The 15,049-nt window shown below is 34.6% G+C and overlaps 2 protein-coding genes across 2 annotated transcripts in view; both read left to right on the forward strand.

Annotated features, from left to right (window-relative positions):
* Positions 1 to 1,818: 1,818 nt before the first annotated feature.
* HELRODRAFT_99990 (hypothetical protein) lies at positions 1,819 to 13,415 on the forward strand. The gene is made up of 24 exons (XM_009020022.1): positions 1,819 to 1,861; positions 2,024 to 2,117; positions 2,464 to 2,554; positions 2,875 to 3,040; positions 3,555 to 3,700; positions 5,024 to 5,148; positions 5,366 to 5,632; positions 5,816 to 5,981; positions 6,330 to 6,428; positions 7,018 to 7,101; positions 7,326 to 7,556; positions 7,862 to 8,081; positions 8,482 to 8,638; positions 8,762 to 8,868; positions 8,963 to 9,096; positions 9,436 to 9,685; positions 9,946 to 10,074; positions 10,246 to 10,361; positions 10,574 to 10,753; positions 10,943 to 11,191; positions 11,395 to 11,461; positions 11,625 to 11,698; positions 11,886 to 13,091; positions 13,221 to 13,415. Exons 1-23 carry the CDS (start codon positions 1,846 to 1,848, stop codon positions 12,135 to 12,137), a joined length of 3,420 nt encoding a protein of 1,139 aa, XP_009018270.1. The 5' UTR covers positions 1,819 to 1,845; the 3' UTR covers positions 12,138 to 13,091; positions 13,221 to 13,415.
* A 1,188-nt stretch (positions 13,416 to 14,603) lies between these two features.
* HELRODRAFT_173416 (hypothetical protein) overlaps positions 14,604 to 15,049 on the forward strand; it is a gene marked incomplete at both ends in the record, with an annotated part of 881 nt that continues 435 nt past the window's right edge. The window contains one exon of the mRNA XM_009020023.1: positions 14,604 to 14,826. Within this exon, the coding sequence (XP_009018271.1) occupies positions 14,604 to 14,826 (223 nt within the window). The remainder of the gene's footprint in view (positions 14,827 to 15,049) is intronic.

A 15,049-nucleotide genomic window follows, 5' to 3' on the forward strand; every position in this document is an offset into this window, starting at 1 on the left:
GTGTCTTTCAATATTCTGAGGTAATAAAATACTTTTAAAATAAAATAAAAATAAATAAACAAATTAATAAATAGAAGAATGAACAATCAAGAAAGGAAGTACTTGAGTTAACATCTTAACGTGTTAGCATAAAAAAAATTAAAGTTTTTTATTTATAATGTAATTTTTTAGTTATATTAATTCGTTTATTGTCTCTTAGTGCTATAATTATTGGCATTTTATTGATGCGTTCGTTCGTTCACTCGTTCATTCGTTCATCCATTCATTCATTCATTCATTCAGAAATCCATTTTTGTTTGAGCATTTCAGTTGTTTATATTTTAAAACTAAATTTATTGGTAAAACTAATTTTCAACCTTCTAGATTAGGATAAATAAGTTCAAATGTCATTTTCATTTGACACTGCCTAGTGTTATCCTCTAACTTTTTACTCTCTCTCTCTTTCTCTCTCTCTCTCTCTCTCTCTCTCTCTCTCTCTCTTCTCTTACTTACATGTAAAGATATCTTAACATGATGCATTCAAAACGTTTTTGCAATTTATAAATGATTTTGTGTGTGTATGTGTGTGTGTGCGTGCGTGCGCGTGTGTGTGTGTGTGTGCGTGTGTGTGTGTGTGTTTATGTCAACAACGGTTATAAAAGAAGAGTAGTTAGTGTTTGTTTTTCGATCACTTAACTTCTCTAAAGAGTAATACTGTGTTGAAGTCCAGGCCTTCGTGTGTATAGAAATATTCAAAATCATTTGGTTAATATTTGGATCATGTACTTATCTTTTGTTATTGTCGGCAAATGAAAATTTTTTTAATTAAAATACAAATTTTTGTCATTCAAGTTTTTGACTCGAAACCGCATTCCAACTTAGAGTTGAAAGGAAAGAACCTAAATAAGATTGATAAGTTATAGTATAAAGTGACGTCATTGTCATCACTTCCGCTATCATCATCATCATTTCCGCTATCATCGTCATCATCATTTTGTCAATATCATCGTCTTTATCACTTCATCAAGTTTGTTATTATAAAACAAAGTTTTTATTGTAGCAGCTTCTTCACTTTGGACAAACTCGTCATCACCATCTTCATCATCATATTAAAATTGATTAGCCCAACAACATAAAATAACTACAACAGCTTACAATAGCATAACAGCTAAAAAGAGCACCACGATCTAAAAATAGCCCCATCGACAACTAAAAATAGTCCCGACGGCTAAATTTGCTATCAACGACAGCTAAAAATAGCACCAACGTCTAAATATAGCATCAACAACAACTGGATAGTACTTCTAACACAACTCCGACTGATACGCCTCTAACATCAGCTCTCTCGCGAGGACAAGATACAACGGCAACAACAGCATTACTACTACTACTACCACTACAAATAATAATAATAATAATAATAACAATAAAAATAATAACAACAACAGCTGCAAAAAATGCTGCGTTTGAGAAACAGAATTGTTAACCTCAGTAGGCATTCTTCAGCCTTTCTCCTTCAGCAAGTAGCAAGCCACATTCATTTCGTCCTAATTTCATCTCATTCTATTTAAATACTCTATCGATGAACCCCAAATTAATTGCATCATATCCTTAATCTTTCTATAATAATTTCAATAATAATAATAGCAACGATGGCAAATTTTTAGTCGTGTATTAACATCTTTGCAACCACAGACCGGTACTTTCTCTGAGGTATGGGATCGAACTTCGAGAAAGTGTGCTTGCGCTGTGAGGGGGTTCAAAAGTACGGCGACGCCACTGAATCAACAGCAGCAGTTGCAGCAGTTGCAGCAGCAGCAGCAACAACAACAGAAACCGGTTGAGATTAAGCCGATTAAAAAGCTCATGGTAGCTAACAGAGGTATGTGAGGAAATTTGTTTGCAATGATTTCATCATAAAATAATTAAATAATCCATGAATTTAATGGATATAGTATTCATTCATTCATTCCTTTTTTCAGTTTTTCATTTGTTTTTTACTTATTTATTTTTTCAATCCTTCATTCATCCATTTATCTTACAGGGGAAATAGCTATCCGGGTTTTCAGGGCCTGCCACGAGCTCGGTATCAGAACTGTATCCATCTACTCGGAACAGGATAGGAGGATGATGCATCGGTTGGCAGTGGGACTAATTAATATTATTATGATCCTTAAATGAAAGAAGAATAATAATTATATAATAAGAAGATTAATTGTACAGCGAGAAGAACAATTACATGATAGGAAGAATAGTTGCATGATGTGAGATAAAATTTTTGAATTTCGGACAGCCGAACGTTCAAGCCAGATCATCGTGCAGTTGCAACGCAAAACATGACACACTATGCCTCATTCTTTATCTCTCTTTCTTTCTCTCTCTCTTTATCTCTCTCTCTTTTTTAATTTCTCTCTCTCTCTCTTTTTATCTATTTTTAGTTTAAATATTAAAATAAATAATTAAATAAAAAATTTTTTTCGTAAGATTCAAATCAGATGAAAGTTACTTAGTAGGCAAGGGACTGGCCCCGGTCCCAGCGTACCTATGTATACCTGATATCGTCAGGATCGCTAAGGTACTTTCATTCATCCTCTATTCATTCGCTCATTCACTCACTCATTCATCATTCATTTATCTATTGACTTGCCCAATTTTTCATTCATTCATACAGCCAATCTGTCAATCGTTCTTTTATTTAATTGTTTATTTAGTTATTAATTCACTTATTTATTTTTAACGAGTCATTCACTCGATCATTCATTCATTCATTCATTTTTTTAGTCCTTTTTTCATTCATTCATTTATTCATTCACTCATTAATTCATTCATTCACTCATTCATTCATTTACTCATTTTTTTAGTTTTTTTCATTCATTCATTCCTGCCATCATTCAGGAAAACGACGTCGACGCGATACATCCGGGATACGGTTTTCTGTCGGAGCGAGGGGACTTCGCAGATGCGGTCCTTGAAGCCGGCATCCGACTAGTCGGTCCCAATCCTGAAGCCATCAAGAGGATGGGAGAAAAAACTATGGCCAGGAAAGCAGCCACAGAAGCTGGTAAGATGGTGAGGCGGCGTTTGTGAGGGTTTAGATGCTGTTTATAAAAACTCAAAATCATTGAATCAATGAAACCGCTATATTTAAGTTCTTCAATGAAATCATTTTAACCAGTGAAATAGACAGATGGTCAAGTAAAAAGCTGATCATTCAATCAACTAATCAAATCAGTCAATCAAATCAACTATCTAACCAATTAATCATCCAATCCATCAATCAATCATATCAGTCAAACCAATCAATCAGCCAATCAAATCTGTCAAATCATCCAATCCCTCAACCAATGATATCAGTCAAACCAACCAATCAATCAACCAATCAAATCTGTCAAATTACCCAATCAAATCATTCAACCAATCAAATCAATTCATCAATCAAATCAATCTACCAATCAAATCAATCCACCAATCAAATCAATCCACCAATCAAATTAATCCACCAATCAAATCAATCCACCAATCAAATCAATCCACCAATCAAATCATTCCACTAATCAATTCAATCAACCAATCAGGAGTGACTGTGGTTCCTGGGACACCAGGTCCGGTGAAATGCGCAGACGAAGCCTACGCTTTCTGTAAAGAACATGGAGTGCCTGTCATTTTCAAAGCGGCCTATGGCGGTGGGGGTAGGGGTATGCGAAAGGTCAACAAACTGGAGGTCAGTGGTTAAACTTGGTAGTTTTTGATAGTACTATACTTATCATCACTCTTCTGTCATCATCGTCGTCGTCTTCTTCTTCACCATCATCGGCAGTTATTAATTCTTTACCACAACCAGCGTCATCATCTACATCATCATCCAGCATCATTTTCTTGTCATCATCATCATCATCTTTACTTTTTTATCACTCTTTCTTTTTCTCTTTCACTCTCTTTCTCTCACTCTCTCTCTCACTCACTTTTTTCCCTCGCCATTATTTAAATTATTCCAAATGATTAACACCGCTTCTTTTATGTTTTTATTATTGTTCATATTATTATTCGTTTTTTTCTTATTATTATTCATATTATCATAATTTTTTATTCTCCTTATTGTTATTCTCTTTGCTTAGACTACCAGAACACAAACACGAACACAAACACGAACGGCATCATTCATTTGCATGCGTTTTAAAGTTGATCATAGGTAGAGAGAAGAGAAAATGACGAACAAATAATAAACATAATAATAAACATAATAATAATAAAAATAATATTATTAATTATAACAACAATAAATGTAATAATAAGTCAAATGTATCTAGGTATATTAGTTACGTAATAATAAGTTGGAATATAATATGATGTTATTGTTGATATTATTATTATTAGTAGTAGTAGTAGTAGTAGTAGTAGTAGTAGTAGTAGTAGTAATAGTAGTAGTAGTAGTAATAGTAGTAGTATTGTGTTTGATGTTGTTGTTGTTATAATTAATATTATTATTTTCATAGTTAACGTTTGGACTTTGCTTAATAAATAGTTTTGGAGTGTTAAATTCTAAACTTTGCTCAAAAGCCATTTGATGTTTATTATTCTATTTTGTAATTATATATGAATAATAATAATTTTTTAATAATTATCATTATTACTACTATATACATCATACAAGATGCTAGATTTTCAGCCACTCTACCATTGTCATCCATCCATTCATTTGTTCGTTCGTTCGTTCATTTTTTATCTACTCATTCATTCATTTGCTCATCCATTCATTCATTCATTTATTCATTTATTTATTCATTCATTTATTCATTCATTCATTTATTCATTCATTTATTCATTCATTCATTCATTCGACTGTTAGTAAATGAAATTCAATGATCTGTCCATTATTAAATTAATAAATATAAGCCGAATTCTAAATTCTTTTTTTGGATGAATTCATCTAATTATTAATCTATCCATCTATCTATCAATCCATCCATAAAACTATCTATTGATCAATCCATCGATCTATCTAGTTATCTATCTATCCATCTATCTATCCATTCATCCAATAAAGGAAGTAAAAGAGCAATTTGAACGGGCAACATCAGAAGCAGTAGCAGCTTTCGGCAATGGAGCGCTCTTCCTCGAGAAGTTCATCGTTAGACCTAGACACGTTGAGGTACAAATTCTCGGAGACAAGTGAGTCGCCATGATGATACACTATCATTGATATCATTTAGTATCTTTCATCATTATTTTTGATACATCCAACCAACCGATCAATCAATCAATAAATCAACCAACCGATCAATCAACCAACCGATCAATCAATCAACCAACCAACCAATCATTCAATCAACCATCCAATCAATCAATTTAATTTATATAGCGCAATTTTCAAAACTCAAACTTCAAGATACGGAAATGTAATTCACCTCTACGAGAGGGATTGCTCAGTTCAGCGACGGCACCAAAAGGTCGTTGAAATTGCCCCGGCGCCCAATTTGGACCCTCGAATTCGAGATGCCATCACGCAGGACGCCGTCAAGCTAGCCAAGTATGTGGGCTACGAAAACGCGGGAACTGTCGAATTTCTGCTAGATTCTTCGACTGGGAAGTTCTACTTCATCGAGGTGAATGCCAGATTACAAGTTGAGCATACGGTGACTGAAGAGATTACGGGGTCGGTTGATGGCGCTTTTAGATTAAATTTTTTTTTAATTTTTTATTTGTAAATTGTATTTATAAATTTGTTATTTTATTTATAAATCAAATTAATCGAAATTACACAACGACGTAATAAATTCGCGTAGATCTATTGTTTTACTAAACATCGAATCACACCAACATTCAAACGCCAAAACAGAGTTGATCTAGTTAGGGCCCAGATAAAGGTCAGCGAAGGTTATACCCTTCCCGACCTTGGCCTCACACAGGACCAAATCAAGGTCAATGGATCCAGTATCCAAAGTAGGCTGACCACGGAAAACCCCGCCACTCCAGATTTCACACCAGATACTGGAAGACTTGATGTAAGTGGGGGCATGGCAGCGCCTAATTATTTATTATACTTTGTATATATATTATTAATCATTTTATTTGAAATTTGGGCGATACGATGGTGTAACGGTTAGGACGCCTGGAGCTGTTTTTGCAGGGACTGGATTTGAATGCACGGCGATCCCCCTAATCACGTGCAAAGTGTGCGTGCGTGTGTGTGTCTGAGGCATTCATTCATACGTTTATACATACATACACTGTGTGTGTGTGCATGTGTGTTTTAGCCTTTGAGAAATATTAATACAAAAATTGCAAAAAAATTGTTACCCTGCTTTCAGTTCTAGATTTCAAATTAAAATTTAAATTCACCATTGCGTCAGGTTTGTGTAAGTGGCGAAGGCATGGGCATAAGATTGGACAGCGCTTCTGCTTACTCTGGCGGGTTTGTAAGTCCGTTCTACGATTCGCTGCTCGTCAAAGTGAGTTTTTGCCATTTCGTCTGCGCTTTTCTCACATAATTATTTGAAAAAACGTTTTCTCATTAATTGGTGTTAATTAGTTATAATTCTTAATAATCTTGATGTTTTTAAGAGTTATTCTGCCATGTTCTGTGATACTAATTGGTTTATAAACTGAACAATTGATCGAAATAATAATGAGTTCGTTCTCTATAGAGATTAATATTACGCAGTGATTATTATTTTGGATAGATCAAAAAACAATTTTTAAACGTTTGAACTTTGGGTTTTTTGTTACACAAGATAAAACATATATCAAACTCAAACACGCACACGTTAACACGCACACGCACACAACTCACACGCACACAACTCACACACACACGCACACACACACATCTTTCTCACACACACAAACATACAGACACACATATGGATTTTAGACCTTGTTTATTTCTTACGCATACGTATTCAAATAAAACATCGGTGCTTTGTGAGATTAGATACCTATCCAAAAATGCGACCACCATAGAGAAAAAAGTTTAAACGCGATAAAAATAATAATTTAATAATTAATAATAATTACATTAAAATAAAATTATGACCCAAGGTCATTGCGACGGACAAAGATCACCCGAACGCCTGCCAAAAAATGTTAAGGGCACTGAGGGAATTCACCATTCGTGGTGTCAAGGTTTTTAGTCGGGCTTAAATATTAATACTCAACATTTGACTCTTAAATGATAACCTTAGCTATGATTATACGAAAGCAATTTTGTGATTGTGAGTAAAAAATAACAGTTAGATATTTTTCTACATTCAAAACAACAAAAATGTCTAAAAATGTTCAGGTGATAAAATCACAAAACTAGTTTATTTTAGTAAAAAAAAACTCGTCTCCAACGTCTCGGCCACCAGACGAACATCCCATTCATCGTGAACGTACTACAAAATCCGGATTTCGTGAACGGATCGGTGGACACGAGTTTCATCGAGGAGAATCCTCAACTTTTCAAATTCGATTCGGCGCCTAACGAGTCCCAGCAACTTTTAAATTACATCGGGAATGTTCTCGTAAATGGTGCACTCACGCCCTTAGCAACTGGACTGAAACCCGCAAAAATCGCCGTACATGTACCATCAATTCCAGTTTGTTAGTGCAATTTGATGCGTTTTCATCAAAAAAATTTTTGAAATTTTCGAATAGGAGAAACCTTTTCTCTATATTTATTATTATTTATTGTAAATCAATTTATATATATTACAATTGTATCAAATGAATTATTTAATATTTGTATTTTACAAGGCGAAACAATAGTGGACAATGAGTTAGCTTGCACATCAACTGAACATAAAGATTCATCTTCAAGTCAACAATATGCAAGTTAGAAACTCTTTTATTTAATTTCTATTTCAATCTTAAAATTTCATTTTTTTTCAATTTTCATCCAGAGCTGTTCCCGCGCGGGTGGAAACAAGTTCTGGAGGAGAAAGGTCCGGAGGGATTTGCCAAGGCCCTCAGACAGCACCAGGGCCTCCTTCTGATGGACACTACCTTTCGGGACGCCCACCAGTCCCTACTAGCCACGAGGATTCGAACGCACGATTTGAAAAAAATTTCGCCATTCGTCGCTTACAGGCTGAATGGTTTGGCGGCTTTGGAGAATTGGGGAGGTGGGCGTTTGAAAATATTTCTGGGAAATGTTGAATGGAATAATTATTTGATATCATTTTCTATTTATTTATTTTTCACGTTTATGTGTTTATATTTTCTTATATAATTTCTATTTAAATCCGTTATACCATTCAATAATCTTTTTTTTCTTATAAATTTTGTAGACAAACTTTCAAATTTTTATCGCCGTCGATCTTTGCCACATGTACTATTAACTAACCCAACTTGTAACAATTTTTATAATTCATTATTATAAAAATGAATTATCTATAATGAATTTAATATATAACAACTTATATAATTCATTATTCTTCAAATTCAAGTATAGATTCAAATTTTCTTCCAACTCGCTCACTACGTCCGTCAGATTCTGATTAAAAAAAAACCTTCATAACCCAGGGGCGACTTTTGACGTGGCGTATCGGTTCCTACACGAAGATCCGTGGGAAAGATTGGAAATTTTACGTCGACTCATTCCCAACATCCCATTCCAGATGCTGCTGAGAGGAGCCAACGCGGTTGGATATGCTAACTATCCGGACAACGTGGTTTACAAGTTGGTGGTTAAGTTTATTTTTTTATGGGATCTAAACATTTTTAAACCATCTTTATAGAAAAATAATTAAACTTTTCAAATTTATCGTATGCCGTTTTTGTATTTCTTAAATTTATTTTAAAGATTTTGCGACCTAGCCGTGAAATCAGGGATGGACATATTCAGAGTATTCGATTCCCTCAACTACGTACCGAACATGGTGGTCGGTATGGATGCCGTCGGGAAAGCCGGTCGGTTGAGTTTATCGCCTTTTTTCAATTTTTCATCTTATAACTAACTCAAATCTATTCGCCCGAATATCGATTCAAATATTTAACCAATTAGGTGGTGTAATCGAAGCGGCGATATCTTATACCGGTGATGTTTCGAATCCCGATAAGAAGAAATACAACGTAGATTACTACATGAAACTGGCTGATGAGCTGGTCAAAGCCGGTACTCATATATTAGGAGTGAAAGTTTGAAGTTTTTTACGTTTTGTGTGTATGTGCGTGGGCGTGTGCGTATGTATATGTGCGTGTGTATGTGTGAGTGTGCGTGTGTATGTGTGAGTGTGCGTGTGTATGTGTGAGTGTGCGTGTGTATGTGTGAGTGTGCGTGCCTGTTTGCATTATGTACAACTTACCATTGTACGTTGCATACCTGCAGTTTTTTTTAGCTTGCATTATCAAAAATGCATGCTACAGAAGTAACTTCTTCATTGCATCTTCATCACCCTCTCACTCACCATCTTCATCACCCTCTCACTCACCATCTTCATCACCATCTCACTCACCATCTTCATCACCATCGAATAGGACATGGCAGGATTACTGCGACCGCAAGCCGCTAAAATTTTAATCAGTCGCCTACGAGAAAAATACCCCGACTTGCCCATACACGTTCACACGCACGATACCTCTGGCGCTGGTGTAGCGGCGTTGCTCGCGTGCGCAGAGGCCGGCGCGGATATTGTGGACGTTGCGGTTGATACGATGTCTGGCATGACAAGTCAGCCGTCCATGGGCTCGGTTGTGGCTTCACTGGAGAGAACCCCACATGATACGCGTTCGTCATTGTAGTATTTATTCATTAAAGTTATTATGATATATGGATATTTATTATTATATTTTAGATTATTAATTTTTATGAATATTCATTATTATCTCTTTTACATCAATACTCCACTCAACATAACTTGTTATAATTTAATTACAATGACATTATATATATATATATATATATATATATTATATTAAATTATAAAAATATTATATTATAATCCATAATTACTTTCCATTATAATTAACTATCCTATCCCAATCCAGATATCCCACTTGAGTATATATCCCAATACGCAGCGTATTGGGAGCAAGCGAGGCAGCTGTATGCTCCGTTTGAGTGCTGCCTCACTATGAAGAGCGGAAACACGGACGTGTATGAGAATGAAATCCCCGGTTAATCTGACAGTTTTTATGGTTGTGTTTTAATTCGAAATAAATGAGCGTTATACAATTGTCAAGATTTTGTAGGCAGAATATCGATGAGCAGGGCTTAGTTATTGTTAAAATGATCAGCAAGATTTGTAAAAATAATTTGAGATAATTAATTTTTCCATTTTTATTTAGGTGGTCAGTACACCAACATGCAGTTCCAGGCGTTCAGTTTAGGCCTAGGTCAGCAATTCGATGAAGTTAAACGAATGTACAAAGTGGCCAATATGGTTCTTGGTGATATTGTTAAGGTACGTTTTTGAAATTTCACTAAAAACACATTTCCTGAGAATAGGATAAACTCATTCTATTGTAAGTTCTTAACAGCGTTTCGTTGAAGTCTTTCTATAACCCAGACCATTGATACTTCTAACTGCGCTTTTATAAAGCCTTTTACAATTTTACTAATCATTTCTTGCTATAACAGACTTTTCAAGTTTCCTCTCCACCACAAACCCAACAGGTTACTCCGTCATCCAAAATCGTCGGTGATCTAGCACAGTTTATGGTTCAGAACAAGCTGACAGAGAAGACGTTGTTGGAAAAGGCGGATGAATTGTCATTTCCGGAGTCCATCATTCAATTCATGCAGGGAATGATTGGGGAACCTTCCGGCGGCTATCCGGAACCTTTGAGATCAAAAGTGGGAGTCAAGTTTTTTGCCATTGAATGGGATTTTTTATTTTGAATGAAGCCGTTTGTTAGAGAAATTTTATGATTCAATGACAACATTGCCTGATATTCAAGAGCGTTAAAACAAAAAAAAAACCATCTGCTAGAATTATTGTTCTTTCCATTATTACAATGGTATAAACGTTTTTAATTTTTCCAGATTCTGAAAAAGACCCCCAGAATCGATGGGCGGCCAGGTGCATCCATGCCCCCGGTTGATTTTGAAAAGTTAAAAGAAACTCAGGAAGAGAAACACGGTCAGCCAATGACAGACAAGGATTTGGTTAGCCACGCCCTCTACCCCAAAGTTCTGGATGATTATTTTGAGTTCAGGAAAGCATACGGACCCGTGGATAAGTTGGATACCAGGACGTTTCTAGTTGGGCCGGAAATAGATGAGGAGCTGAATGTTAGCAAGTTCTCAAACCTGATAGATAAATAAATGTTACCTATTTTTGTTTATATCCCTCTTGTATAATTTCCATTGTTTAAATATTCAAAATTATTATTCTGAAATAATTATATTATGTTTTAAAATTAATATTTTATTATGCATATTTTAAAAAATAAAACTTTCGAGTTTTAGGTTAACGTTATGTTTTTTATTTAAAGGTTGAAATAGGTAGAGGCAAGTCACTGAACATCGTAACGCTAGCCAAAGGAGAGAAAAAACTATCAGGTAAATATTAATACTACTACTGCTGCCACTTCTACTACTACTGCTGCCACTTCTACTACTACTACTACGACTACTACTACTAGAACTGCTGTTACTACTACTACTAATTCTGCTGCTGCTGATGCTGCTACACTTACTACTACCTTTTTACAATTCAATATAGGTGAGAGAGAAGTCTTTTTCGAGCTGAACGGCCAACCTAGATCTCTCTACATACGAGATAAAGAGGCTATGAAGGTGACTATGGTGACGATGAAGACGATGATGACGACGATGACGACGACGATGATGTTGAAGAGCAGATAATTCATAACGTAGCGAAAATAATAATTACGACAACGTTAACGGCGATGGTATATAAAAATTTAAGGTCGCCTAGAACGACTGCAATCAAAACAAATTAATAAAAAATTTCCCAAATTAGGACATGCGCATCCACCCGAAAGCCACGAAAGGGGTCAAAGGTTCTGTTGGTGCCCCGATGCCCGGAGAGGTACTTTCCATCAAGGTGAAGGTCGGGGACAAAGTTGAAAAAGGTCAAGCTCTGGCTGTCATGAGCGCCCTGAAAATGGAGATGGTGGTGCAAGCACCTGTTTCCGGAACTATTAAACGGGTTGAGGCGGCCGGTGGGATGAAATTGAGTGGAGACGATCTGATCGTCGAGATTGAGGAATGATGAAAAAATTTGATTCGCTGGCAGGCTGCTCGGCGAATTTTTTAAACTTTGACAATGATAAAAGTATCGTACTTGATATTTTTCGGTATAATTTACGATACCAAATAACTAATGTACCGAAACACCGATTGTTTGCAATACCCAAATACCGAATCGTCTTTTTATCGATTATAGCCATTTTATTCTGTCTAATATACCGACATGATTGATTAAGTCGTATTTTAATCGATCTGTATTAATATTTTCTTAATTTGTATTATAGTAACGAAAGCATAATAAATCGATTCGCATAATAAAATAATAAATAAATTAAATGAATGCAGTTAAACACACGAAGCAGTATTTTACCTTTCATAATCTTTGTTCATCTTTCTTCTTAGTTAAATGATTTTTAAAGTGGGCTTCACACGCACGCACGCACGCAAGCACGTACACACATTTATATATATATATATATATTTGTGTGTATATAATATATTTGTGTGTGTGTATATATATACATTAACGTTTGAACCTTAGTGAATAGCCATAATATGATGTTATTTAGTATATATATTTTATAACACTTTTACTATATATTTTTATTTTAATTCATTGATTTTATTTATTTGAATTGATTTTGGAGCAATTGTAAATAAATTGACATTCGTTTTACTGAAATTGATTATCGACTCATTTCAATTTGTGTGTGTGTTTTTTAAAGTTTATATTACAATCGTTATCTTCAAAGTTTTTTAAATATTTTTTTTCGAGTTTCTTTCAAATATTTGAAAAAAAAATTTGTGATTATTTTTAATAATACATATTTCAAGTCATTTGTTTATCAGATTTTTTAGTTTTTTCTATCCTTCAAGCACATATGCTTTCGATATTCATATTTTCATCTATCTATTATTTTATTAACTCATTCGTTCGTTCATTCATTCATACATTTATTCATTCATTCATTCATTCGTTGTTCGTTATCCACTCATTCGTTCGATCTTCTCATACTTTCACCTTTACTAACTCGCTCATTAATTCATTCAATCATTCATCCATTCTTACAACAATTCATTCATTCATTTATCCATTCCTTTATCAATTCATTCATTCATTCATTCATTGTTAAATCAATTCCTTCACTCATACATTCAATCAATCATTTAATTTGTTGTTGTTCAGTTGTTCAAAAAAAACTATTTTATTCAGCCGAGCTCAAATGCAATACTTATATATATAAATATATATTTATATATATATACATATACATATATATATATATATATATATTAATAAATTATTCAAACCCAAATACCTTTTTTGTCGGTTTGTCGGTTTGTCGGTTTAAAATTGTAATTATAAGTGGACAATGGCATGACCTTTGACCCTGAAAAAACTACTTATTGTTTGGGTAGGGCGCAGCCCCATAGCCACATTTACTCCCCCTCTTTGACTGTGCCCCATGCGATCCGGTAAGAATAGATGATGGTTTCATGAAGTGAATAAGATAAGAAATATGTATTGGCCAAGCAACGATGTGCGTATTGTAGAATTCGTACAAAACATTATCAGCGTTGTCGTCATCACCCCTATTATTATTATTATTGTTGTTGTTATTTATTGTTATTATTATTGTTGTTGTTAATATTATTATTATTACTATTATTAAGTTTTTCTTGCAGCTAACTAGCTTGACAAAGCGATTGAATTGAACTATGTTTAACCTACGAATAGAATGACAATAGAAGGCTTTGCTATCGAAACATCCCAAACATACATACACACACATACATACATACATACACACACATACATACACACACACACATACATGCATGCATACAATCACGCGCACAAACATAATACATACATATACACACATACAAATACTTTATAATAATCACATTTATAATTTTTAATGCGCGAAAATATTTATTAACTGATTTCGTGTCTTTCTAATTTCACCAGCTAGTAATACCAATAAGTGCCTCGCTATTATACTCTACTGCCTACATTTATATAACTATTTTCAAACTATAATTGATCAAATTGTAATGGAATGTTTTTTATTGTCAATATTTTGATTCTAGACAATTCATTTTATGGATGTGGCTGACACTTAGCTAGTGCAACATCTCAACATCGTTGTCATCAGAAGGCACTTAGACTTAAACCGTCCTAGATGATAGTAAACATTTTACAAGTGTTATAGTTTAATTTCTATTTTTCGCTTATAAAGAAGAGGTTCACCGCAAAGACTGGGGGCCGTTTATCTAGTAGGGCCGCCCTAAAAAGTGCTACTAACTCCTGGGAAATATACCCCTTTCTGAGGGGTGCAGCTCTCCAGACAGTACACCATCCACTTTTTAAAAGTGCGAAATAAATCCAGAAAACATCAACCACATCATCAACAACTACATTCCCGTCAATAAAAACTACTACACCAACAATTACAACAACCGCTAATACAACAACGGCATCAATATGACACTGAAAATTTCTTCCAAAGGTTTCTCGAATTTGTCGTCATTGTTTAAAGTAATTTCTCTGGCCATTGCTACTGCGATGTTACTGGTAAGTATTGGACCTAGTAGAGTTTTAGGCCTACGGTGTTACACGTGCAATCCGTGTACTAACAATCCTGGCGTCTTGGCCGAATGTACGAATGATGAGAGTAACTGCATTACAGCGACTGGTAGGCGAGCACGTAAGTTTTGTCAATCAATCAATCAATCATTCAATCAATCAATTAAATTAAATTAATTAATCAATAATTGAAATAAAAAAAATCAATCAATCTATCAATGATTCCAACAATCAATTAAACAATTTGCATTTAAATTTTTAAAAACTCACCTTCTGCTCTTGTCAGTAACTCAAACTCGCCGAACGCACGTTTGCCGAGAAGTAAAAATAAGACTGAAAGTACA

Source organism: Helobdella robusta (assembly GCF_000326865.2).
Source record: "Helobdella robusta unplaced genomic scaffold HELROscaffold_26, whole genome shotgun sequence".
NCBI classification, from domain to species: domain Eukaryota; kingdom Metazoa; phylum Annelida; class Clitellata; order Rhynchobdellida; family Glossiphoniidae; genus Helobdella; species Helobdella robusta.